The sequence below is a fragment of the Ornithorhynchus anatinus genome, chromosome 7 (assembly GCF_004115215.2).
Source record: "Ornithorhynchus anatinus isolate Pmale09 chromosome 7, mOrnAna1.pri.v4, whole genome shotgun sequence".
Lineage (NCBI taxonomy): Eukaryota > Metazoa > Chordata > Mammalia > Monotremata > Ornithorhynchidae > Ornithorhynchus > Ornithorhynchus anatinus.
In genome coordinates, this window is record NC_041734.1 from 6,368,186 (window position 1) to 6,394,927 (window position 26,742).

The following is a 26,742-nucleotide window of genomic DNA, read 5'->3' on the forward strand; positions in this document are numbered from 1 at the left end:
CAATGTCTCTTAAAATTGTTCTGCAATAATTTCATAAGATTAAAATGTACAAAATCAATGAGCCACTGCCCAGAAGGAAACAATTCTCTATAAAAACATCCAAAATCTAAATTGAATAGGCTAGTTTAGCTAGTAAATTTAGAGATTAGATAATATAGGCATTGTTTCTGTTGAAGGATATATGAAGAGGGGACCTTATCTAAAAGTTAGGAAACTAGGCATAAATTCAGAATTTATATCTTGATTATTTATGTTCAGGGAATAGCACTGTTTTAGCACCACCATTTAAAATTCAAAGCTAAATTATTATTCTTAGAACAGTGCTTGGCACATAGTAAGCACTTAACAAATACCATCATTATTATTCTTAATTATTATTATGGTACCTCTTTAGCACTTACTATGTGCCAAGCACTGTTCTAAGCCCTGGGGTAGATGTGAGTAAATCAGGTTGGACACAGTTCCCTGTAATAAAATCCTTGTAGGGTAGATTTTATGTGTTTGTTTGTTGCTCTGTTTAACCTTCAAAACAATTTCACTATGACAAATAGAAGGGAACTCCCTTATGTTGAGGATCCTGGGATTTCATCTAAGAAACTACTGATAATGTCCCTATCTTTCAATCAAGCAGAAGCGTGGCTCAGTGGAAAGAGCCCTGGCTTTGGAGTCAGAGGTCATGGGTTCGAATCCCAGCTCTGCCATTTGTCAGCTGCGTGACTGTGGGCAAGTCACTTAACTTCTCAGGGCCTCAGTTACCTCATCTGTAAAATGGGGATTAACTGTGAGCCTCATGCAGGACAACCTGATTACCCTGTATCTACCCCAGCGCTTAGTACAGTGCTCTGCACATAGTAAGTGCTTAACAAATACCAACATTATTAACATTATTATTAATCAATCAATGGTATTTATTGAGCAATTACTGTGTGAAGAGCACTGTACTAAGAACTTGGGAGGGAACAATACAGCCCAGTTGGTAGACATGCTCTCTGTTCATAAAAAGTCTACACTCTAGAGGGGAGTTTAAAGTCTTGAGCAATCATTCTGTAAACTCTTAATTTAACTCTACAATTCATCCTAAACTAAACCTTAATTCTAGTGCAGTGGAGATCTTAATTCCAAACCTAATTCTAAACCCCATTCTTATCAAGAGTGTCCAGCCATCTGGTTTTGATAATGACGATGATGACACTGAGTAAACATTTACCAAATATCAAGCTCAGTGCCAAACTCTGGGACAGATACAAGTTAATCAGGTCAGACACAGTCTAAGATTATCTTGCTATCTACCCCAGAGTTTAGAACCATTCTTGGTACATAATAAGCGCTTAATAAAAACACTGTTCTTCTTCTTCTTATTCTACTACTGTTCAATGGCAACGAAAAGGATGCTATGGAAATAAGTGAATTGGAAAACGGCTTTGTGGGTATATGCATGATAAAATGTTTATTGATACAGTTCTAACTTTAGGAACTAACTTGACACTTCCAGAGAAATCAGTAGAAGATGAATGAAATTATTTAGAGGAGCATTCGGCCAACTTTAAAAAACCCTCCTGCAATTAACACCGTAATGCAGCGTGGCTCAGGAGAAGCAACGTGGCTCAGTGGAAAGAGCACGGGCTTTGGAGTCAGAGATCATGCGTTCGAATCCCAGCTCTGCCACTTGTCAGCTGTGTGGCTGTGGGCAAGTCACTTAACTTCTCCGTGCCTCAGTTCCCTCATCTGTAAAATGGGGATTAAGACTGTGAGCCCCCCGTGGGACAACCTGATTCCCCTGTGTCTACCCCTGTGCTTAGAACAGTGCTCTGCACATAGTAAGCGCTTAACAAATACCAACATTATTAATGCAATAGCCCCAGTTTCTTGGTGGCTCTTTTAAGTACTCTTTCACCGGCGGCTCCACTGTGGGGTTGTCCAGGAATTATACAAATGGGGGTTGGATGATCTTGATTATTTGACTTCCTGAATAAGTGTAAAGTTGTACTGTGAGAGACTGACCCAACCTACTGTATGTGGATTGAACAGTAATATCAATTATTGATGCCATCCTGATGCTAGATTTTAAAAAGCTCTGCAACAACAAACTTGGAGCAAACTCCAATTAGACACAGCCCCAGGTGTCCGACCTCCCACTATACTGTGAATTCTTTGAGGGAAAGGATCGTGTGTTTCATTGACTGCCTCAATTCTAGTGTATTCGCCTAAGTGTTTAGTATAGTGTTCTTCACGTAGTAAGCACTCAGAACCATCGTTCTGGGAGGTAGAGGACCCAGGTTTTAGTCCCAGCTCTGCCACTTGCCTGCCTGCTTAACGGCTCTGAGCCTCAGTTTTCCTCATCTATAAAATGGGAAATTGAAACCTGTTTTCCCTCCTACTTAGATTGTGAGTCCCATATGGGACAGGGACTGACAGGATTAATTTATATCTATCTCGGTGCTTAGCACAGTGCTTGGCACATAAGCTCTTAACAAATACCACAGTTATTATATTACTACTGATTACTTGGCCCAGCTGGGTCAGTTTTGGACCTGGCAACTGCCGAAGCCAGAGATTCTGTGACTGAGCCGGGGAATCAAGACAAATTGGGTTGGAGGTAGGGGGTGTGGTACACCTCACTGTATTTGCCTATGGATCAAACTTCATTTTTTGAACTCTTTTAATAGCTGATGAATTCCTCCGGTGAGAATTTGGAGAATATGTTTTACTCAGTGGACGCTGCCACCCTGTAGGGCGGGTGGGAGTTGGATGCGTGTCCGTGTGGCAATATATTAGAGGTCCAGGTAGCGTTCAGAAAGTAAAGATGAGATGGGGCACTGTGGAATCTTGAGATGATCCGAAGAATTAAGATCACTTGAAGGTCCCCTTACACCCACATGAAAGTCAGAGATGTCCAAGCTGCGACCTATAAATGATGCTCTTTTCACATGTGGAAATTCTGTAGTTTAGAAGCAGAGCCAACTTCCAAACTACAAATCCTGGTAGTGGGGAGCAGTGTGGCCTACTAGAAAGAGCAGGGGCCTTGGGAGTTAGATGACCTGGCTCTTCCACTTGTCTGCTGTGTGACTTTGGGCAAGTCACTTCACTTCTCTGTGCCTCAGTCACCCCTTCTGCAAAATGGGGATTAAGACTGCAAGTCCCCAGTGGGATAAACTGATCACCTTCTATCCTCCCCAGCACTTAGAACAGTGCTTTGTACATAGTAAGCGCTTAACAAATACCATCGTTAGCAGCGTGGCTCAGTGTAAAGAGCCCGGGCTTGGGAGTCAGAGGTTATGGGTTCGAATCCCGGCTCTGCCACTTGTCAGCTGTGTGACTGTGGGCAAGTCACTTAACTTCTCTGTGCCTCAGTGACCTCATCTTGTAAAATGGGGATTAAGACTGTGAGCCTCGCAGCGGACAACCTGATTACCCTGTATCTACCCCAGCGCTTAGAACAGTGCTCTGCACATAGTAAGCGCTTAACAAATACCAATATTATTATCTACCCCAGCGCTTAGAACAGCGTTCTGCACATAGTAAGCGCTTAACAAATACCATCATTATTGTTATTACTAAGCGCTTGGAAAGTACAAAATGAATGGAGTGCTCTGCCCAGAGTAAGCGTTCAATAAATACAAGTGAATGAATAAATACCATAAAAAAAAATAAGGAAAAAAGAAAGGCTCCCACTGCTGAGGAGAGTTTAAAAACTTCTGGTGGAGGAGAGGCTTGGGACATCCCACTAAGAGGCTTAAAAAAAAAACCTGGAACACAAAGGCCACTCTGAGGAAGAAAGGGAAGAGAGGGGAATCTCAGGGAGCAGCCAGGAGTTGGCAGTGATTTTGGGGGCTGGAGAAAAAGCCCCCTCAGGCCTGGAAACGTGCCCTTCCCGCCCTTCTCCCCCATCCTGTTCCCGCCTCTCCAGGGGGTTAATAATAATAACAATAATAATAATGATTCTTGTTAAGCGCTTACTGTGTGCAAAGCACTGTTCTGAGCGCTGGGGAATACAAGATGATCAGGGGGTTCATAATAATAATAATGGTATTTGTTCAACGCTTTCTATGTGCAAAGCACTGTTCTAAGCGCTGGGGGATAAAAGGTGATCGGGGGTTAATAATAATTATGGCATTTGTTAAGCGCTTACTATGTGCAAAGCACTGTTCTAAGCGCTGGGGGATACAAGGTGATCAGGGAGTTAATAATTATAATGGCATTTGTGAAGCGCTTACTATGTGCAAAGACTGTTCTAAGCGCTGAAGGATAAAAGGTGATCGGGGGTTAATAATAACAATAATAATAATAATGATGGTATTTGTTAAGAGCTTTCTATGTGCAAAGCATTGTTCTAAGCGCTGGGGGATACAGTGATCAGGGCATTAATAATGATAATGGTATTTGTTAAGCATTTACTATGTGCAAAGCACTCTTCTAAGCTCTGGGGGATACAAGGTGATCAGGGGGTTAATAATAATTATAATGTCATTTGTTAAGCGCCTACTATGTGCAAAGCACTGTTCTAAGTGCTGGGGGATAAAAGGTGATCAGGGGGTTAATAATAATAATTGTCATTATTATTATTATTATGGTATTTGTTAAGCGCTTACTATGTGCAAAGCACTGTTCTAAGCGCTGGGGCATACAAGGTGATCAGGGGATTAATAATAGTAATAGCAATAATAATAATAATAGTATTTGTTAAGCACTTACTATGTGCAAAGCACTGTTCTAAGCGCTGGGGGATACAAGGTGATCAGGGGGTTAATAATAGTAATAGCAATAATAATAATAGCATTTGTTAAGCACTTACTATGTGCAAAGCACTGTTCTAAGCGCTGGGGGATACAAGGTGATGAGGTTGGCCACGTGGGGCTGACCGTCTTCATCCCCATTTTCCAGATGAGGTCAGTGAGGCTTAGAGAGGTCAAGTGACTGACCCCCAGTCACCCAGGGGCAGGTGGCGGGATTCGAACCCATGACCTCCGGCTCCCCAGCCCGCGCTCTTTCCCCCGAGCCACGCTGCCACCGCCAACGCTCGCGAGAGCGCGCGCCGCTTCCATCTTTGCCACGTTCCACGGGTGGGGAAAAAACCGGGAGCGCCCTACACTGCACGCGCAGCCCGTTGCGTAGCAGCGGAGGGGCGGGGCCACCCTGGCAGAGCCTGGCTTTGATTGGCCGGGCCTCCCCACCTTCGCCAGCGAGGGGGCGGGGCCTCCCTGGCAGAGCCTGGCTTTGATTGGTCGAGCCTCCCGTCGTTCGGCAGCGAGGGGGGCGGGGCCTCCCCGGCAGAGCCTGGCTTTGATTGGCCGGGCCTCCCCTCCTTCGCCGGCGAGGGGGCGGGGCCTCTCTGGCAGAGCCTGGCTTTGATTGGTCGGGCCTCCCGTCGTTCGGCAGCTGGGGGGCGGGGGGGGGCCTCCTTGGCAGAGCTTGGCTTTGATTGGCCGGGCCTCCCGTCGTTCGGCAGCGGGGGGGGCGGGGGGCCTCCCTGGCAGAGCCTGGCTTTGATTGGCCGGGGCTCCCGTCATTCGGTGCCGGGCGCGGGGGAGGGAGGAGGGAGGAGCCTCGTGGCGCGCCTGGCGCGCGCGCTGGGTCGGTCGCGCGCAGCGGTGCAGGCAGCGGCGGCAGCAGCAGCAGCAGCAGCAGCAGCAGCAGCAGCAGCAGCAGCAGCAGCAGCAGCCGGTCCTTTGCACGCCGCTCCCGTCAAACGGACACTCTCCGCGAAGCGCTCGCCGCCGGCCCGCCGGTGCAATGGCCCCGAGGAAGAACCCCAAAGGCGGCGGCGGAGGCGGCGGCGGAGGCGGCGGCGGAGGCGGCGGCCCCGGGGGAGGCTCCCGGAGAGGTCAGTGGCAGCCCGGGGATGCACCGGACCCCCCTCCCCCAGCCCGTCCTGAAACTAGAATCACAGGGGCATTGCTAGGGGCCGAGCACTGCTCTAAGCGCTGGGGTTGGCACAGGGCAAGGGCAATCAGGCCGTAGTCATCGTGGGATTTAGGTGCCGAGCACTGGTCTAAGCGCTGGGGTTGGCCCAGGCAGTCAGGTCGTAGTCATTGTTGCATTTGGGAAGCGCTTACTAGGTGCCGAGCACTGGTCTAAGCGCTGGGATTGGCCCAGGACAGTCAGGCCGTAGTCATTGTTGCATTTGGGAAGCGCTTACTAGGTGCCGAGCACTGTTCTAAGCGCTGGGGTTGGCCCAGGACAATCAGGCCGTAGTCATTGTTAATAATGTTGGTATTTGTTAAGCGCTCACTATGTGCAGAGCACTGTTCTAAGCGCTGGGGGAGACACAGGGGAATCAGGTTGTCCCACGTGGGGCTCACAGTCTTCATCCCCATATGACAGATGAGGTCACTGAGGCCCAGTGAAGTGACTTGCCCACAGTCCCACAGCTGACAAGTGGCAGAGCTGGGATTCGAACTCATGACCTCTGACTCCAAAGCCCGTGCTCGTTCCACTGAGCCATGTTGCATTTGGGAAGCGCTTACTAGGTGCCGAGCACTGTTCTAAGCGCTGGGGTTGGCACAGGGCGATCAGGCCGTAGTCATCGTGGGATTTAGGTGCCAAGCACTGCTCTAAGCGCTGGGGTTGGCACAGGGCAACAGGCCGTCGTCATCGTGGGATTTGCTAAGCGCTTACTAGGTGCCGAGCACTGTTCTAAGCGCTGGGGTTGGCCCAGGCAATCAGGCCGTAGTCATCATGGGATTTAAGCACTTACTATGTACCAAGCACTGTTCTAAGCGCTGGGGTTGATACAGAGTAATCAGGCCAGCCCACGTGGGGCTCACGGTCTTCATCCCCATTTTACAGATGAGGTCACTGAGGCCCAGAGAAGTGAAGTAGCTCGCCCAAGGTCACACAGCATTCAAGTGGCGGATGTGGGATTAGAACCCAGGTCCTCTGACTCCCAAGCCCGGGCTCCTGCCGCTAAGCCACGCTGCTTCTCATATGCGGGCGTTGCCAGGGTGGGGGCCTGCTGGACTTTTGGGGGTCCCTGCGGAGGCACGTCTTTCAGAGGCAGAAGGACCTGGGTTCTAATCCCGGTCCCCCCAACTTGTCTGCTGTGTGACCTTGGCCAAGTCATCTCTCTGGGGCTCAGGCACCTCATCTGGAAAATGAGGGTGAAGACTGGGAGCCCCATGGGACAAGATCCGTGTCCAACCTGATTAACTTGTAGAGCACCCCACCATCGCTCAGTGCAGTGCCTGGCACGTAGTAAGCGCTTGAGGCTCGGTCAGATCCCATCTTCCTCCTGATTTCACCTGCAAGGACAGAGATGGAGATTGGACACCTGGGGGTTCTACTTAGCCCTCGTGCATTTTCTAGCCTCTTCTCCTTAGAACTGGAATGAAAAAAGAGAGATGCCGCCCTGAACTGGGGCCGGGATTCATATTTAGCTGTCTGGAGGAAATCCGTTTGAAACTAAATAATACCAAAGGGCAGTTATAAGCCTCATCGTAGACCAAGAACCATAGTTTGTGGGAGAATACAAATGATAAATCTGATGGGCTTTAACTTGAAAGTCGTTGCTCCATCTTTTAATTTGGCTGCTTTTGACCCTGCTACCCTAAGGGTGTAATGCAACTATTGCTGGAATGTATTTTGCCACTTTTAGGATTTTCAGATGATGAAGGGAGAATCCTGTCAAGCCTAGACTTTTTTTGGGCCACTACCGCTGCCTTTCCCCTTTCCTCCTTTTCATTTCCCCAGTTACCTTTATTCCCCACCATGTGTTTACGTGTCAAGTCTGGGAATGAGCGGGAAGGAAAGGAGCAGATGGTTTAAATCTAGTTCTCATATTTCAGTGCTTCTCAGCTTTCTATTATACTTAGCATGGGCAATAGTAGAGGAGCTTGTGAATGAAACTGAAGTGTTTGAACAAAAGTATTCCTATTTTCTGCAAGGAATGGATATAGGCAGTTTTCTTTAGGTTTTTGAGCCAATCAGTTCTTTGCATTTAAGTGCTTACTGGCCGCTGAGCACTGTATTAAAGTGCTGGTGTGAGGACAGTAAGGTTAGCAGACAAGGACCTTAGTCCTCGGGAAGCTTACAGTCCACACTCTTCGGTATAGGCTCATTAAAGGAGAGCAGGATGGCCAAGTGGATAGAGCATAGGCCCGAGGCTCTCTAGGCTGTGAGCTGGTTTTGGGTAGGGAATGTATTTGATGTTATACTCTCCCGAGCGCTTAGTACAGTCTGCACTCAAGAAGCACTCAATAAATTAAATTGAATGAATAATCCCGGCCCTGCCACATGTCTGCTGCGACTTTGGGCAAGTCACAACTTCTCTGTGATAATAATAATAATGTTGGTATTTATTAAGCGCTTACTATGTGCAGAGCACTGTTCTAAGCGCTGGGGTATACAAGGAGTTAGGTTGTCCCACATGAGGCTCACAGGCTCAATTTCCATTTTACAGATGAGGTAACTGAGGCCCAGAGAAGTTAAGTGACTTGCCCACAGTCCCACAGCTGACAAGTGGCAGAGCTGGGATTCGACCCCATGACCTCTGACTCCCAATCCTGTGCTCTTTCCACTGAGCCACGCTGTGCTAGTCAGTTGTATTTATTGAGTGCTTACTGTGTGCAGAGGACTCTACTAAGCGCCGGGGAGAGTACAGTCCAACAATAGACACATTTTAGCGCCTCAGTTACCTCATGTGTAAATTGGGGATTAAGATTGAGCCCCATGTGGGGTATGGATTTACTGTGTCCAGCCTGATTAGCTTGTATGTACCCCAGTGTTTAGTACAGTGCCTGGTACTTAGTAAGTGCTAAGTGCTTAACAAATACTATAGAGAAGCAGTGTTGCTCAGTGGAAAGAGCATGGGCTTGGAAGTCAGAGGTCATGGATTCGAATCCCAGCTCTGCCACTTGTCAGCTGTGGGACTGTGGGCAAATCACTTAACTTCTCTGTGCCTCAGGTGCCTCATCTGTCAAATGGGGATTAAGACTGTGAGCCTCACGTGGGACAACCTGATTACCCTGTATCTCCCCCAGCGCTTAGAACAGTGCTCTGCACATAGTAAGCGCTTAAATGCCAACATTATTATTATAAATACCATTGATGATGATCCTCAGAATCTCAGGTGCCAATTGCATGGGCAAAGTAGGGGCTGTTCTTCCCTCCACCACCTTTCCGTGGGTTTCCAGTTGAGAAAGTGAAAACACTTTTTTCAACCTTAAAACTATTTGTTATCCTCACTGATTCTGAGTCTCCAAGGAGTGGGGCTAAAAAGACCCAAATCAGATGTTTCTGACCTGTTGGCTCAGGTGATTGAGATGTCCAATTTTGAGTCCAGGTGTTTGTTGTTCATGATGAGTATGGAAGGTGGGCTAGCAATTGTCTAGTGGGCCATAAACTGTGCCGCTTCGCAGCCTGCGCAGGGGAATTGATTACTGTACAGATGACGGGTGGAGTACCACTAGCGTGGTCTTGTCCCTGCCGATAGGGTCCACGCTGGTGCACAGCATGCAGCGGAGGAGTAGGCAGGCAAAGATGCAACCTATTACAAAGTGCCCAAGCAGAACTGTTACTAGAACATAGGTCTCTTCAATCAGTGGTATGTGAGCGCTTACTGTGTGCAGAGGGCTGTCTTTGATACCCACAGCTGTGCTTAAACTTGCTGCTTTCGCTCATATCCAGAAATGTTACTCAGAAGGGTCAGGGGATTTCTGCAAAATCCAAAATGTGACAAGCAGGAAATAAATGCAATTAAGTGCCATATAAAAACTTGCTTAGTTGCTGGAGGCATTTGGATTCTCCAGTAGGAACACTTCAAAAATGGCCAGGAGTTTAAAGCCATCTGTGGGGTTAGTGCACTGAAGTGGTAGCACTTTTATGATGTCATTGTGAAGTTTAAGATTCCCAGAGCCCCAGGCGAGGCTTTGCTTTCTAGGTTGTTCCCGTTAGAGCGGAAGGGGAGAAAAAGTAAAGCTATATCTTGGGAGAATCAAATTTGTGTGGAAGCCTGGGGAAATTCAAGTGCTCACTTTTGGAACTACTTTGAGCTTTGTTTTTTAAAATCAAACCCCAGTGATCCCTGCTAGAACACTTAGTAACTAGGTTACCCTTTTGTTCAGGAAGAGTTAATGCACCCCCTTAGGGCTTAATTTACTGTCAAGAATAGTTATGGGAGAAATAGCCTAGTGTACACTGTAAAATGTCCATTGCTCAGTACTTCCTCGAGTTATCCTAATGGCTTTTGAGGATTGAAAATTGTTATTCCGTAGTCTTTTCATGGAAGTAAGATAACATAACACTTGCATAATTTAAGGATGGCCTGCGGATGCCAGTGAATGAAGTCGCAGAAACCAGCTTTTATACATTGTTTTATTTGGGGGTGTTTGGGAAAAAATTGCTTCGTCTGACCCCTGTAAAGCATTTCAAGCAAATGGCCTCATTCTGTCCTTTAATTTTTCCTTCCAGTGATTTAGGAAAAAAAATGAATATTATTAGCTTAATTGGTGGTATTGGGTACCGGCATCTTGATGACATTTTACAAGTAGAATCTTGGGGTATACCTTTTCAAGAGGAATATATCACATTCTCAGATTGGTTTAAAGGGCAGTTTAAAATATTAGGGTTATCAATTTTATTAACCTAGATTTTGACGTGAATTTAATATGAGTTCAACTCATTCTGCAATATAACTTCCATGCCAAGGATTTTTCAGGCTCTATCTGGAAAATTTTGATAGTTTAAAGAGTTGCATTTGTAAACAATTAAATTTACTTGGTTAAATAGAGTTTTTGAAAATGTGACCCTGGGCAAAGTCACTTAACTTCTCTGTGCCTCAGTTTCCTCATTTGTCAAATGCAAATTAAGACTGTGACCCTTATTCGGGAGAAGCAGTGTGCCCTAGTAGAAAGAGTCTTGGTCCGGGAGTCAGGGATCCTGGGTTCTAATCTCTGCTCTGCCAAAGTCTGCTGGATCTTGGGCAAGTCACTTATCTGTGCCTCAGTTACCTCATCTATAAAATGGGGATTAAGATTGAGCACTATGTGGGACAGGAATTGTGTCCAACCTGGTTATCTTGGATCTACCACAACACCTGGCACATAGTAAGTGCTTAAATACCATAAAAACTAAAAAAAAAAACCCTTTGTGCCATTTTCTTCTTCTGTAAAATGGGGATTAATTGCTTGTTGTCCCTTCATAAACTGTTAGTCCCATTATTTTATAGTATTTGTTAAGCACTTATTGTGTGTCAAACACTGTTCTAACTGCTGGGCTAGGTAAAAGTTAATTAGGTTGGACATAGTCCCCGTCCCGCATGGAGCTCACAGTCTAAGTAGGACTGTGGGACAGGGACTGTCTCTGACCTGATTATCTTGTATCTACCTCTGCACTTTCTACACCGTTTGGCATATAGGTAACACTTAACAAATTCGACATTAGACTTCACTGATATACTTGTTACGGAAATAAAGACTCAAGAGATGATGATAATGGTATTTGTTAAGCGTTTACTATGTGCCACGCACTGTTCTAGGTCCTGGGATGTGTGTGTTGTCATAATATACCAAAAATATCAACCATTATGAAGATTTATGATGCAGATGTTGGCATTAGTGAAAGATCAGGAATAGGTTCCTTTAAAGATCTAGTCTTGATACTGAATAGTCAGTCCACTGTGGGGAGGTGGAGAGGGAAACAATCATGTAGTTTAAAAGGAGAATTTTTTTTTTGTTTTACACAAATCTACATATATATATATTCCCCAATTCCCCAACTTCCACATAAGTGCTTTCTTGCCACTTAAGAGTTGAGTACTCACAACTCCCAATGCCCTTACGAATGTATCTTTATATTAATCACTAGTACTGAGTACTTACTGTGTGCTGAGCACTACTAAATGCTTGGGAGCATACAATACAGGGCTTGTTCTTTGCTCACAAGGAGTGGCAGGGGGGATGGGACCCAGATATTAAAATGTGCTCTATTACTTCCTCCTATCTGCAGTGTATTTCAGTGTTGCCTTCTCTCTTCCCCACCAAAACGCTACATTTCTTGACACAGGGATCATATTTACTATTGAATTTTCTCCCAGTGCAGTGTTCTCAGTGTTGATGTGAAGGGGGCCTAGGATTGCATAATGATAGGAGAGCTAGGTTTAGGCACCTTCAGTTTATTCAGAAATACAGCCTGGACTTAGGTACCAGCTGGCACAGGGGTAAAACATTCAGATTCCCTGCATACAATGCGCTGGCAGGCTGCTGAATAAGGAGCCGGGTCCCTAAGGTCCATTTTGTTGTGGACTGGTAACATTTGTGTAAGTGAGCTGTTCTGTCATACTCAGTTACTCTCAAATAATGGGGCACGGGCATAGCCCAGGTGCAACAAGGGAAATCTATAAATATTGTACTCTCCCAAGTGCTTAGAATAGTGCTCTGCACACAGTGTCAAATGCAGTGAGAGGCAGAATGGCCTAATGAATAGAACACGAGTCTACGAGTCAGAAGGACCTGGGTTCTAAATCCAGTTGTGCCGCTTGTCTGTTGGGTGACCTTGGGTAAATCACTGTGGGCAGTAGCTCAATAAATGGTGACAGTATTAGTATTTATTGAGGGCCCACTTGGTGCAGTGCATTGCGCTAAGTGCTTGAGAAACACAAAGCAAGTGGTATGTTCCTTGTCCTTGTTCCTTCTCCTGTTGGAGAAGAGATGGATGCAGACCGGGAAGAGCTAAAGAGAATACCTTCACATCTAAATTGAGAGGGCTGCCAGTTTATAGATTCTCTGCCAGGCGTGATGGCTTAGCATGCCATTCTTTGGCATGTTCATTAGAGATTGTTGATGCCTAGTCTAGGTGCTTAGATCAAGTTTGTGTGTATTATTGGCAATGAGGGGCAAAAAAAACTTTCAAAGGTTTATCAAAATTTGGGGCACTGACAGAGCTACGAGATTGAATACTTTGTTTACCACATTTATTTTCTTCTAAAGGCAGCTTCAAAGGCATTCCTTTGGGACCTGTCACAATTCATGTCAAAATTTCAGGTATCTTTGACCTTCCTCTTTGCCTAGTTTAAAAAACGGTTGTGCCTTCAGTGCCTTAAGCCCCTATTGGGTCGGGGTGTGGTGGTTAATCAGTTACCTCTTTGCATCATTTTTGTGATGGTTAAATGTTTAGATTGCATCAGTTTGGTGGATAAAGCAAAAATCTGTTTGAATGTGATGATTTTTAGAAGGCTTGGAGACCTGTACTGGAAACCATGAATTGTCTATCCTAATAAGTTTCAGAGGTTTAAGACTTCAGATAGTGGTTTCTCACTTGAAACTGAATGACTTGGGAGTCCTTGGTTGGGAAGTGGGATGAGGAATCACCCCTACATACTGCAGCATGCAGTTTTTTCTCCAGGATTTTCCTATCCAGGCTCCTGGCCCTGCCCTCTGCCCCAGGTGGTCAGTGACACTACTTACGGATAAGACCGTAACATGCGGACATATGAAAAACATGTGGTTCCAGCCAGCTCATTTTTTTTTTCTCCACCTTGGACGAGCCTTGTCCTTCCTTTGGATTCAAGAAACATCACATGCGCCTACTTTACCTTCCCCAGAAATAACCCCATGGACCTCACTAGAAGAACTGGGGCTCCCTTGCTATCTGGAGTAGAGAAACTCCTGTTAGCCTTACCTTGTTCCAGTTTTCTGAAGGTGTGTTCATGAGAATTGGTAGGTGTTTAGTGTGAGTCTTGCCTACATTGCTGACGTAACTCATGAACCATTGATGGAAATGGAAGGGTCCTGCGGATTTTAGCAAAAAAAAAAAAGTAATTTGTTCCATAGATTAAATACAGATAAGGTGACTATAGATCTGGCCCGGTCCCTGCTTTCTCCCAGAATTCATTGTGCTGCTGGCTTTTGAAGGTAGAGGGTCTTGGTCTTTAAGGCTATTTCAGAAGAAAGATTGGCAGAAGCAAGAGGATGCAATTTCAGGAAGAGGGGTCCATTAGTAGTGTTCAAAAGCTTGCTTCCTCAGACCCAGCCTTGTTCCTGCTGTCAAATGGTTTCCACTGCAGGAAATACATCTCATGCTGATAATCCAAGATTAGCCTCAATCTTCCCTGGCGTTTCTACGGGACATGATCTATGAAATGGTTAGTAACATGTCTGTAGTTGCATGTAATTGTAATACAACTTGAGATGATAGAGGATTTTAGGAACTGTGTGCTTTCGTACAAATTATATTCCCACACCTCATTATTTAAAAAAAAAAAGGGCATACAGGCATAGAAGTTAATGTACTGCTAAGAAGGACAACAGCATCAGGGCTGGGAATGCAAATCCAAAACTCACCCAGAATCCTCAGCCAATAAGAATTCCAATATTTAAATTCAGAAGGCAAAATTCCAATGTGATTTGAGGGGAGTTATGATTTTCTAGAAACTTTGCAGAGGAAGGCTTGTTTTCCAGACATTTTTCAAACTACAGAGGGGCTTCATCTATGCCTCTACCACTGAGGACAGTCTCCAGCCCACTCCCTGTCCTGCTCTGACTTCCCTTGCTGGAGGGTAATTTCCAGCTACTGGAGTGGTCTTGGAATTTGGCTTTCTTTGCAGTAAGGGCAGGAACAAGGCTGGACCTGGTTTTGTTGGACTTTGTTGGACTTTTGCACCCAACTTATGGGTTTCTGAAATTTCAGACCCCTTGCTCCTGCCGGTCTTTCCAATCTGGCCTCGAAAACCAGGGTCCACTCAATGAAGAAGGCAGAATGTAGAGATTGAGCTAAATCTGCAAACATTAAGTCTTGATTTCTACTATTAAAGCTGGCCCTGGGACTGCCCTTTCTGGGTACTGTCCTCCTACTGCCCATTATTCACTCTAGGGGTGGGTTCTGGTGACATTTATGTACCCCTTGGCATTCAGCAACATCTTCTCTTTAATGTTAGCATGGCTACAGTCACTTGCCTCTGGATCAGTAGATCCTTCTGTGGTATTTAAGTGCTTAAGTAGCTCCCTCTATGGTATTAAATTTGGGTAGATACAAGTTTATAAGGTTGGACACAGCCTCTGTCTCACATGGGGTTCATAGTCTTTTGGAGAGAGGAGGATTTAATCCTCAGTTTACGGATGAGGTAACTGAGGCCCAGAGAAATGAAATGATTTACCCAACGTTACACAACAAGGATTGGCAGAACCAGGATTGAAGCCCAGGTTCTCTGACTCCCAGTACATTTTACTAGGCCAATATGGCAAAGTCAGGGCAGCCATGGAGAGGCTAGCTCCCCTGGGTCATCAGAGTCTCCCAGCTACCAACAATGGACCCGGTTGCCTCTTGAAACATGATGAGCTCTGCAAACTGGAGTTACACTTTAGATTTCAAATTATTGAAAATATTGGGAAATCTTAGGTGACATTTTTCCAACAACTCCTGTCTGGGTGGAAGGAAAGACAGTGTCAGAAGAAACCGTTGTGCTCATAATAATGGTATTTGTTAAGTGCTTACTGTGTACCGAGCACTGTTCTAAGCACTGGGGTAGATACAGGGCAATCAGGTTGTCCCACATGAGGCTCACAGTTAATCCCCATTTTACAGATGAGGTAACTGAGGCACAGAGAAATTAAGTGACTTGCCCACAGTCACACAGCTGATAAGTGGCAGAGCTGGGAGTCAAACCCATGACCCCCGACTCCAAAGCCCAGGCTCTTTTCACTGAGCCACGCTGCTTCCCCGGTATGGTCAATCAACAGTGAAGCGATTCCTCCGTAACCAAAGTTTTTTTCAAGAACTCAACTCACGCATTCAAGGGAGAATAATGGGTTGTAGAAAGTTAATCTGAGTTGGATGAAATTGTGTAGTTACTGTTCCTGAATCATGCTGTCATCAAAAGGATTTTTGTAGTTTTTTATAAGTGTTTTCTGTTGAATTCTTCCTTATAGAAAACTTAGGATGCTGCGAAATTCTGATTCAACCCAAATTTCCCGATGAAGATCACAAACCGGTACATTGTGTGTAAAGGCTGCAGTGAAAATGTGTGTTTTTCAACAGCATCACCCGGCCAACTGCATGAAGCCTGCCTGTTGAATTTGCTGTGCAATTTATAACACTAAATAGCCATGAAAAAATTAACCACCTCAAAATGCAGAAGAATTTGTCTAACAAGAGTGTTGCTCTCGAATGACCAATCTTCCATACCAGTGCAAGAAGTGTGTGCAACTTTTGAGTTGTAGGGGCGGGAACCATTCCCGGAACCTTGTAATGGGTGGATGGGATGGAACCGTGAACCAGAACAGGTGTGAGGCCTGCAAGAAGAGAGGTCAAGGTGAGAAGCAGCATGGCCTAGTGGAGAGAAAGCATGAGCCTGGGAGTCAGAAGGACCTGGCTTCTAATCCTGGCTATGCAAATTGGTTGCTCTGTGACCTTGGGCAAGTGACTTCACTTCTTGGGCCTCAGTTTCCTCAGCTGTAAAATTGGGAATCCAGTGCCTGTTGTCCCTCCTACTTAGACTGAAAGCCCTTTGTGGGACAGGGACTGTGTCCGGCCTGTGATTAAATTATACCTAGTCCAGTGCTTGAAACATAATAAGCACTTAAGACATATCATAAAAAAGTGGAGCCCAGGACCTGGTTTCTAGGACCGATTATAATAGTGGTATTTGGTAAGCTCCAGGCACTGAACTAAGCACTGTAATGGATACAGTATATGCAGATTGAACACAGTTCCTGTCGTACATGGCACTCCTAAGTAGGAGGGAGAACAGGTATTGAATTCGTATTTTACACATGAGGGAACTGAGGCACAAGGAAGTTAAGTGACTTTCCCAAGGTCACAGAGGCAAGTGACAAGAGGCCTGAACAATGCAAGGGAGACATTTGTTGGAGTTTAATCAGTCGTATTTACTGAGTGCTTACTGTGTGCAGAGCACTGTATTAGACTCTTGGGAGAGTTCAGGGTCCAAAAGGCAGAGCTGAGGTCCAGAGATTGGGACCAGTGAGCAGGAGGATGGATGAAGTAAAAATATGAGCACTGCTCTATATAAGGCCAAGAAGCTGGGTTGGAGAGATGGTGCACTAAACTAAGAAGTAAGGCCAGTTGTGGGGTGAGAGGATGGGGGGTTCCCGGGGTCAGGCTCGAGGCGGAGTGAAGAGCTGAGATGGGACATTGCCTTGCTGGAGGGCTAAGGACTGGGGCTGTGTGGGGCTGAGGCAGCCGGAACAGAGGGCAGAGCAGTTCAGGACGGGTCACACTTAAAGGGTTGAGAATCAGGGAAGGTGGCGGGGGAAGTGAAGAGGGCCGTAGCACACGAAGTGGAGAGCCTAGCCCTCGGTGGACATTGTGGAAGGAAAGAGACTGTGTGTTGTGTGTGTGTGTTGTGTGTATGTATGTATGTGTGTCTGTCCCCTTCCGTCCGTCTGTCCATCCCATAGGTGCTGATGATTGAGGAAGGTCTGCGAGCACATGCTTGTCTATGGTGAACCTGGTGCGGTGAGCGTGGGGCTGTGGGTGAATGTATGTCCCTGGACAAATTTAAAGATGGGAATTCAAATGTGAAGAAAGTAAGAAGGTGAGTTTAAAAATAGCTTTGGTGAAAATGTGGAAAGGGAAGTGAGAATTAGGGAAAAACGGAAATGAAAATACCCAGTTGTTTTGGGCGAGGCACCAGTAGGGAATTTAGGAATGTCCTTAGACAAAGTGCAGCTGTGTGGATAGAAGGCGATGCAAAGTCAGAAGAAACAGTTGTGTGCGTGCATGTGGACTTGGTCAAGGTGCACTTAGAATGTGGGTTTTTCTTATTGTGGTGTTTGAGAATGAAATCCTTACAGTACCGGGGACACGTGAAGGCACTGCACTAAGCACTGGGATAAATTTCCCCAAATCAAATATGGATTTGGTCTCTGGCCCACAAGGAATTCTCAGTCTAATTGGGAGAAAACCCATGTGTCAGAAGAATAATGCAAATTTAATGAAGTTGAATCTCCAGCAAAAATATTGACAGTAAGTAGAAAGTACTTGGAGGGTGGCGGTTTGGGGTACACCACTGCTGCAGACCGTCAGCCCTCGGTTTGAAATTCCCACAATCTTCCTCGAGTCCAAAAATAGGAACCACAGGTCCGCAGGACGGTGGGAGCTGGTCCTGGCGGCAGCCGGCCTCCCGCTGTGTTGGGGAAGGGGTTGGAGAGTGCCTAACAGCATAATCTATCAAAAGTATTTATTTATTGTGTCTAAAACACTGTGCCAAGAGCTTGAGAGAGTACAGTAACAACAGAGTTGGTAGACATGTTCCCTGCCCTTTACTGAACTTAGTTTGCAGAAGACAGAGGTTAATAGAGCTACACAAATTATGGGTATGTACATAAGTGCTATGCGGTTGAGGGTGGTCTGAATATTAAGTTCATAGGTGATGCAAAAGGAAGAGGGAGTAGGAAAAGGAGGCTTTATCAGGGAAGGTTTCTTCAAGATGTGCTTTTAATAAGGCATTGAAGAAGGGGAGAGTGGTGTTTTTTTATAAATGGGTTGGGAGGGAGTTCCTGGTCAGAGGGAGGATGTGGATAAGGGGTCAGCGGTGAGATAGATGAGGTTGAGGTACCGTGGGGAAATCAGCATTAGAGGAGATAAGTGCATGGGCTGGGTTGCAATAGGCAGCCAGTGAGGTAAGGTAGGAAGCGGTGAGCTGATTGCCTGCTTTAAAGCCGGTAAGGAATTTCTGTTTGATGTAGAGGTAGATGGGTGACCACTGGAGGTCTTTGAGGAGTAGGGAGATGTGGCTTTGGCTGTTTTTAGAAAAAAACAATCTGGGCAGCAGAGTGAAGTATGGCCTGGAGTGGGGAGAGACAAGAGGCAGGAAGGGTCAGTGAGAAGGCTGATGCAGTAATCAAGGTGGGTTAGGTTGAATGTTTGGACCAGTGTAATAGTAGTTTGGATAGATAGGAAAGGGTGGATTTTAGTGGTGGTGTGAAGGTGCAACTGGCAGGACTTGGTGATAGATTGAATATGTGGGTTGAATGGGAGAGAGGAGTTGAGAATAATGCCAAAATTATGGGCTTGTGAGACAGGGAGGATAGTGGTATTGTCTGCAGTGACGGGGAAGGCGTGGTGGACAAGATTTGAGTGGGAAGGTGAGGAGTTCTGCTTTGGTCAGGGCTGGAGAGAGAAATCTGGGAATCATCTGCATAAAGATAGTAACTGAAACCATGGGAGCAAATGAGTTCTCTAAGCAAGTGGGTGTAGATGAAGAATAGAGAGGGACTCAGAATTGAGCTCATTATGTCCAGGGAATGTATCTGCTAACTGTTGTATTAAACTCTCCTAAGTGCTTAGTACAGTGCTCTGCACATAGTAAGGACTCAAATACCATTGATGGAGTGCACCCCAGGGCTCAGTATAGTGCCTGGCACGTAGTAGGTGCTTAAATACCATTTTTTAAAAAAAGTTACTCTCATTTCCATTTTATAACCCACCTTGTATGTATCTACTCCAGTGCTTAGAACACTGCTTGGCACATAGTAAGTGCTTAACAAATATCATTATTATTATTATTGTGACCTCACCTTCTAGGAACCTGCCTAGCCACATAAGTGACAGGCCATCTGCCTACTCCTTTGGAATTGGCAGCCCATTCCTCTGATGGAAGACGCTGCCTTCAAGTGGTGTCGGGCGAGCAGGGAAGGCAATCGGGAATTGATTTTTCCCAGCCTCCTTCCTCCCCTCTCCCTTCTCCATTTGGCCTGTCCCCTCAGTCTCTTGAGCAGAGGGCAGTACTGTCCCAGGAAGGTGGGCTGTGGGAAAGAGAGAGCCATTTAAACAGCCCCATTCTCTCCTTGCCTATCCCTTGTGACAACTGCATTTAGGTCACAGTGTTGGCCTCTTTCCCAGACCAAGCTGCCCAAACTATTCTTCAGGCAGCTGGACCTGGCCTTTCGTGGCAGTTTCCCCTTTCATCTCTGATGAGGGGGAGTAGGAGGAATGAGGACCTTAAGAGCATCCAGGTTTGGTGGTATGGTGGATCGTGGGAGGGGCAGGCGGGAGTCTGGGCTGTGGCCAGCCCTAGCTGTTCACTCGCTCCAAGCGCCCAAGGCCCCTTGACTTTTTCCAGGTCTCTGGGCGCGTCCTGACAACGAAATCTTGATTTTCCAAAATAGTTCCAAGGCAGAATACTCCTTTTCTTTTCTCTCCACTCCCTATCAGATGTTCATGCAGAGTGCTGATAAAACATCTCTCACACTAGTTGTCACCCTCCTCTGCGGGGGACCAGGGCCTCTTCTCCTTCCCTGAGGGCTCATTGGTGCAGCAGGCCGGGACCTGTGAATCCATCCGTCTAGGCACAGGCGAGGACAAAGGAAGGCTGCCAGCAAAAGCAGCCTTGCTCCCTCCCACAGAGCCTTTCCCCTTTGTTCATCTTGAGTCTTTACCTGGTTGGTTTCCATTCCTGAGGTAGGTGGCAGTTGCACACAGCCATTTGGAGATGACTTTCCTGCTATCTAGGTAGCTGCCATTTAACCTTTTCTTTAATTTTTGCCTGTCTCTCTGAAATACCTGGGACACAAAGCATACAAGAATTTTTTGAGGTGGTATCGTAATCTTATTCTGTACTGCTGTCTGTTGTGTAACAAAAAATAAAATTGAAGAAACTCAAAAACATCAATTTCAGAGGTTTATTTCTGGTTTTCTCTTGGTATTACAGTCTCTGTATGGTCCTGGCAGGTGCAGTAAGGAAGTTCTTTGATTTTATTGGGCTGTTGACGGGTGTTTTGTTGTTGTTGTTGTTGTTTTTAACCTATTGAACAATTTATGCAATTCTTCTGTTTGGTAGCTAATTTCCATGTACTTTTGGGCATTGAATTAACATTTAGTCAGGGTTCAGGGTGCCTGACTCGTACTATGCTCCGTGTTTGGGGTAAGACGTGCCATTTCCCTTGTTGCCTGGAATCATCAAGTTAGAGGAATTCAGGTCATCATGAGAGACTGAGAGTACATCGGGAATCGGAATTCAAAGAAACTCTTCCCTGTAATCAAATTAGAGCCAGAAAATGCTTGAGAGGTTGTGAGAGGCTCTGGAGATTGGTTTGAGCTGATGTGGCAAGTACCAAGTAATGAGAAACAGAACCACAGGTTGCCAGGTGCCCCAGCACAAATATTTCCTAGTTTTGTCCCCTTATCTTTATTGTACTAGGTGGACCTTTATAGCATGCTAATAAAGATGGTATTTATTAAGCACCTGCTTTGTGTCAAGCAGTGTGCTAAGCCCTGAGCTGGATACAAGATAATCAGATCAGACACAGATCCTTCTTCGCATGGTTCTCATGGTGGAAGAGAGAGATCAGATATGTATCATCTTCATATTTCAGAAGATAAGGAAACTGCGTCCCAGAGAAGTGACGTGACTTGCCTAAGGTCACCCAGCAGGCAAGTGACCGAGCTGGGATAAGAATCCCTGATATCCAGAGCTCTTTCCACCAGACCTGCCACCAGTGGTTCTTAGTGGATAATGTTACAAATGCCCATAAAATGCCTTGAGGTGTTGTAAAAATATAATCTGGACAGTAACACCCCAGGATTTTCTAAATAGGCTTTTTGAAGGGAAAAATTTGACCCTGAAGCTGGACTACAGTTCCCAGGATGAGGGAAACCAAGGTCAGATGATAGTTGTGGTGGGAAATGCAGTGACCAGAATGACTAGACAGTATCATTTGAGACTCCTTATTTTTCTCCTGCCCTGCTGCCATTAGGTGAATGAAGGGGCAGAGCCTTGCAGTTATGCCAACTAATGATCAGTGGTTTAGTGCCAGTTTGAGACTACCCATTAAGAGGCCAGGTCTGAACTGATGGCTGGCTGGAATTGAGAAAAAGCAGACTTGGCTATATCCTTGGGCAGGTTTGTTAATATCATCTTAGAAGCTACATTTTCATAGCACCAGATTGATTTCGGAACATTTTTCTGTGCCTGGCAGGACCATTTAACTAATCAGTCGAGCCCCCTCCGGGGAGGGGGTAGGTGTGAGCTGGGAGTGCAGCTGGGTGGGAGTGGGAGAACCCATTGGGGTCACAGAGAGACCCCTCACAGAGATAAGAAAAAAGCATTGAGAAGGGAAAGTAAGAATCAGAAGAGAAAATAATAATGAAAATGTAACAAAAAGCATAGGGAGTCGAGAGGCTGGCTATGTGAGGCAGTAGGAAAATAGGTGAAAGTGCACTCAGTTCCTATAAAATTGAGAAAATGAGGGGGCTGGAATTTAATTTCTCAAGGCGTGGCTGCGTCCTATAACTGGCAACACTGTGAAACCTGCCTTGCTCACATCTCTGAGTTAACACTGAACCTTGAGACCTGCATCTGCCAGTGTGTTTTTTGATGTGCTAAATTTGCAGAAATGCTGAGACGAATGAGAATTTTTGCTGGACGTTCTGTTCTGCAGGGTTTTTTTTTCTTTTTACTGAAAGTATTTCAAGTTTTGTTTTCAAGAAAACATTTCTCCCCAGTTGAGACTCCAGTCCAGACAACCGCAAAACATGTTAACTGAAAAGTTTTAAAGTTAAACTGACTTGAATTACTGTGCCTTAATGCTTATAAAATTAGCCTTGTTTAATGATGAATGCAGTTGGGCTTTTTTCTTGTAGTTTGAATTCACTCTATTTTGCCGTGTATTTGTGGAGGTCTTGGCCGTCACAAACTCCGCGGTGGCAGAGCATTTTTCCTGTTTGGCAGCCTTTAGTCAGTTAATGGTATTGACTTGTAAGAAGGGCACAAACAATTCCTAAGTCTTTGCCTTACGAGACTGATTCCAATTTAGGGAGGGGGAGGAGAAACAATGGAAAAAAAAGAAGTGGAGGGAGAAGGCAGAGGGAATAGAGCCACCATTGTTTAAAAATGCTCCTACTAATTAATGATGTTGCTATCTACATGGGAAAATGTGGTTAAAGCTTGTGGGTCATGTCAAGCAGACCTTTGAACACGGCATTTATGCAAAGACCGTCCGTTAGCTTCTAGCTTTCTCTGCCCCTGCTCACCCACTTGATTTGCCTGCTGCTGAATTCATTCAATTGTATTTATTGAGCGCTTACTCTGTGCAGAGCACTGTACTAAGCGCTTGGAAAGTACAGTTAGGCAACAGAGACAATCTCTACCCAACTACGGTTTCCCAGTCTAGAAGGGGCGAGACAGACAACAAAACAAGTTGACAGGCATCAGTGTCTATATAAATAAATAGAATTATAGATATATACACATTAAAATAAATAGAATAATAAAATAAATACATACTCATATACACAGGTGCTGTGGGCTGGAGAGTGGGGTAGAGGAGAGAGAGGGAGTTGGGGTGATGGGGCGGGGAGGAGGAGCAGAGGAAAAGGGGGGCTCATTCTGGGAAGGCCTCCTGGAGGAGGCACAGCTAGGGCACTCGACTTGAAATTTTACCTCATCCTAACCTTTAAACTGTTTCTTTAGTCTGTTCTGTTGTGGTCATGCAATTTGCACAGCAGATAATAATATGGTATTTGTTAAGCATTTACTCTGTGTCAGGCACTGTATCAAGCACTGGGGTGGTTACAAGCAAATCCGGTTGGACACAGTTCATAGTATAGTCGTGAACTAGTTAATAAGAAGTAGACCATCCTGGGATCGATGCACCACAACTATTTTGGCACCTCATAGGTACCCTCTGCAGTGAGCTGATGAAGCCATTTCTTAAAATGGCTATTAGCAGTGCTTCTGGCAATGGCCAGCATGTGACCAAGCCGGGAATAGAGGTTAGAGCTCAGAGAGGAGTTTCGGGAAAGCCCTGAGGTTTCACGCCACCAAGAAAATAGCTTGGCTTGATTCTGTGCCCTAACAAATGTATACGTACCCTCCTCCACCTTCACCTCCAATGGAGTGGCTTCTGAGGGTGGGAGTATAATCCCACAGAATAGATCTAGGAATCAGTCAGTCGTATCTATCGAGCACTTACTGTGTGCAGAGCACTGTACTAAGCATTTGGGAGAGCACAATCTAACAATATAACAGAGATGATAGACTCATTCCCTGCCCACATTGAGTTTATAATCTCGAAGGGGAGACAGACATTAATATAAATAAATTATGGATAATTACATATGTGCTGTGGGGCTGAGGGAGGGGTGAGTAAAAGGAGCGGGAGAAGAATTTCTAGCAAGTCACTTGAGGTCCATTTCAGGGTTGTAGTGAGAAGGTTTGATTTATGAGGTTAAATGCAATGTGTGTGAGTGTGTGCGTGTGTATACGGATGCTAGAGTTGGAAAGCCTATCCAGCCCATTGCCAGTAGTAAGCCCTAGGCCAGCCAGATTGCTCTGCATCGAACTACTGACACCTACAGCAAATTCAATAGTATTTATTGAGCGCTTACTATGTGCAGAGCACTGTACTAAGCGCTTGGGATGAACAAGTCGGCAACAGATAGAGACAGTCCCTGCCGTTTGACGGGCTTACAGTCTAATCGGGGGAGACGGACAGACGAGAACAATGGCGATAAACAGCGTCAAGGGGAAGAACATCTCGTAAAAACAATGGCAACTAAATAGAATCGAGGCGATGTACAATTCATTAACAAAATAAATAGGGTAACGAAAATATATACAGTTGAGCGGACGAGTACAGTGCTGTGGGGATGGGAAGGGAGAGGTGGAGGAGCAGAGGGAAAAGGGGAAAATGAGGCTTTAGCTGCGGAGAGGTAAAGGGGGGATGGCAGAGGGAGTAGAGGGGGAAGAGGAGCTCAGTCTGGGAACGCCTCTTGGAGGAGGTGATTTTTAAGTAGGGTTTTGAAGGGGGAAGAGAATCAGTTTGGCGGAGGTGAGGAGGGAGGGCGTTCCAGGACCGCGGGAGGACGTGACCCAGGGGTCGACGGCGGGAGAGGCGAGACCGAGGGACGGTGAGGAGGTGGGCGGCGGAGGAGCGGAGCGTGCGGGGTGGGCGGTAGAAAGAGAGAAGGGAGGAGAGGTAGGAAGGGGCAAGGTGATGGAGAGCCTTGAAGCCTAGAGTGAGGAGTTTTTGTTTGGAGTGGAGGTCGATAGGCAACCACTGGAGTTGTTTAAGAAGGGGAGTGACATGCCCAGATCGTTTCTGCAGGAAGATGAGCCGGGCAGCGGAGTGAAGAATAGACCGGAGCGGGGCGAGAGAGGAGGAAGGGAGGTCAGAGAGAAGGCTGACACAATAGTCTAGCCGGGATATAACGAGAGCCCGTAACAGTAAGGTAGCCGTTTGGGTGGAGAGGAGAGGGCGGATCTTGGCGATATTGTAGAGGTGAAACCGGCAGGTCTTGGTAACGGACAGGATGTGTGGGGTGAACGAGAGGGACGAGTCAAGGATGACACCGAGATCGCGGGCCCGAGAGACGGGAAGGATGGTCGTGCCATCCACGGTGATAGAGAAGTCTGGGAGAGGACCGGGTTCGGGAGGGAAGATGAGGAGCTCAGTCTTGCTCATGTTGAGTTTTAGGTGGCGGGCCGACATCCAGGTGGAGACATCCCGGAGGCAGGAGGAGATGCGAGCCCGAAGGGAGGGGGAGAGGACAGGGGCGGAGATGTAGATATGCGTGTCATCTGCATAGAGATGGTAGTCAAAGCCGTGAGAGCGGATGAGTTCACCGAGGGAGTGAGTGTAAATGGAGAACAGAAGAGGGCCAAGAACTGACCCTTGAGGAACTCCAACAGTTAAAGGATGGGAGGGGGAGGAGGCTCCAGCGAAGGAGACCGAGAATGATCGGCCAGAGAGGTAAGAGGAGAACCAGGAGAGGACAGAGTCCGTGAAGCCAAGGTGAGATAAGGTATGGAGGAGGAGGGGATGGTCGACAGTGTCAAAGGCAGCAGAGAGGTCAAGGAGGATCAGAATGGAGTAGGAGCCATTGGATTTGGCAAGAAGGAGGTCACGGGTGACCTTAGAGAGAGCAGTCTCGGTAGAGTGGAGGGGACGGAAGCCAGATCGGAGGGGGTCTAGGAGAGAATGGGAGTTAAGGAATTCTAGGCATCGATTGTAGACGACTCGTTCTAGGATTTTGGAAAGGAAGGGTAGTAGGGAGATAGGACGATAACTGGAGGGGGAAGTGGGGTCAAGAGCGGGTTTTTTTAGGATGGGGGAGACGTGGGCATGTTTGAAGGCAGAGGGGAAGGAGCCCTTGGAGATCGAGTGGTTAAAAATAGAAGTTAAGGAAGGCAGGAGGGCAAGGGCGATGGTTTTAAGAAGGTGAGAGGGAATGGGGTCCGAGGCGCAGGTGGAGGGGGTGGCACTTGCGAGGAGGGAGGAGATCTCCTCTGAGGATACTGCAGGGAAGGATGGGAAAGTAGGGGAGGGGGTCGGTGGGGGGGAGGGGAGAGGCGGAGGGTTGACTTTGGGGAGCTCAGACCTGATCGTGTTGATTTTCGTGAGGAAATAGGTGGCCAGATCATTGGGGGTGAGAGATGGGGGAGGGGGAGGAACAGGGGGCCTAAGGAGAGAGTTAAAGGTCCGGAACAATCGGCGGGGGTGACGGGCATGGGTGTCGATGAGGGAGGAGAAGAAGCTTTGCCTGGCGGAGGAGAGGGCAGAGTTAAGGCAGGAAAGGATAAATTTGAAGTGTGTGAGGTCGGCTTGGTGCTTGGACTTTCGCCAGCAGCGCTCAGCAGCTCGAGCATAGGAGCGTAGGAGGCGGACGGAGGAGGTGATCCAGGGCTGTGGGTTAGTGGAGCAAGAGCGGCGGAGGGAAAGGGGGGCGAGAGAGTCGAGATGAGTAGAGAGGGTGGAGTTGAGAGCGGAGACCTGATCGTCGAGAGTGGGAAGAGAGGACGGCGGCAAGGTGAGGAGAGATGCTATTGGAATTGCAAATCTCTTACACCTCAGT

At 46.5% G+C, this 26,742-nt stretch overlaps 1 protein-coding gene across 3 annotated transcripts in view; it reads left to right on the forward strand.

Moving 5' to 3' along the window:
* The first annotated feature begins 5,627 nt into the window (after positions 1-5,627).
* The window catches only part of ASPH (aspartate beta-hydroxylase), a 128,547-nt gene continuing 107,432 nt past the window's right edge, over positions 5,628-26,742 (forward strand). For 2 of the 3 annotated variants that reach the window (XM_029069886.1, XM_029069883.1), the window contains exon 1: positions 5,628-5,821. In XM_029069886.1, coding sequence (XP_028925719.1) covers positions 5,731-5,821 — 91 coding nt within the window. In that variant the 5' untranslated portion in view covers positions 5,628-5,730. The remainder of the gene's footprint in view (positions 5,822-26,742) is intronic. The other variant, XM_029069887.2, reaches the window with a different exon arrangement.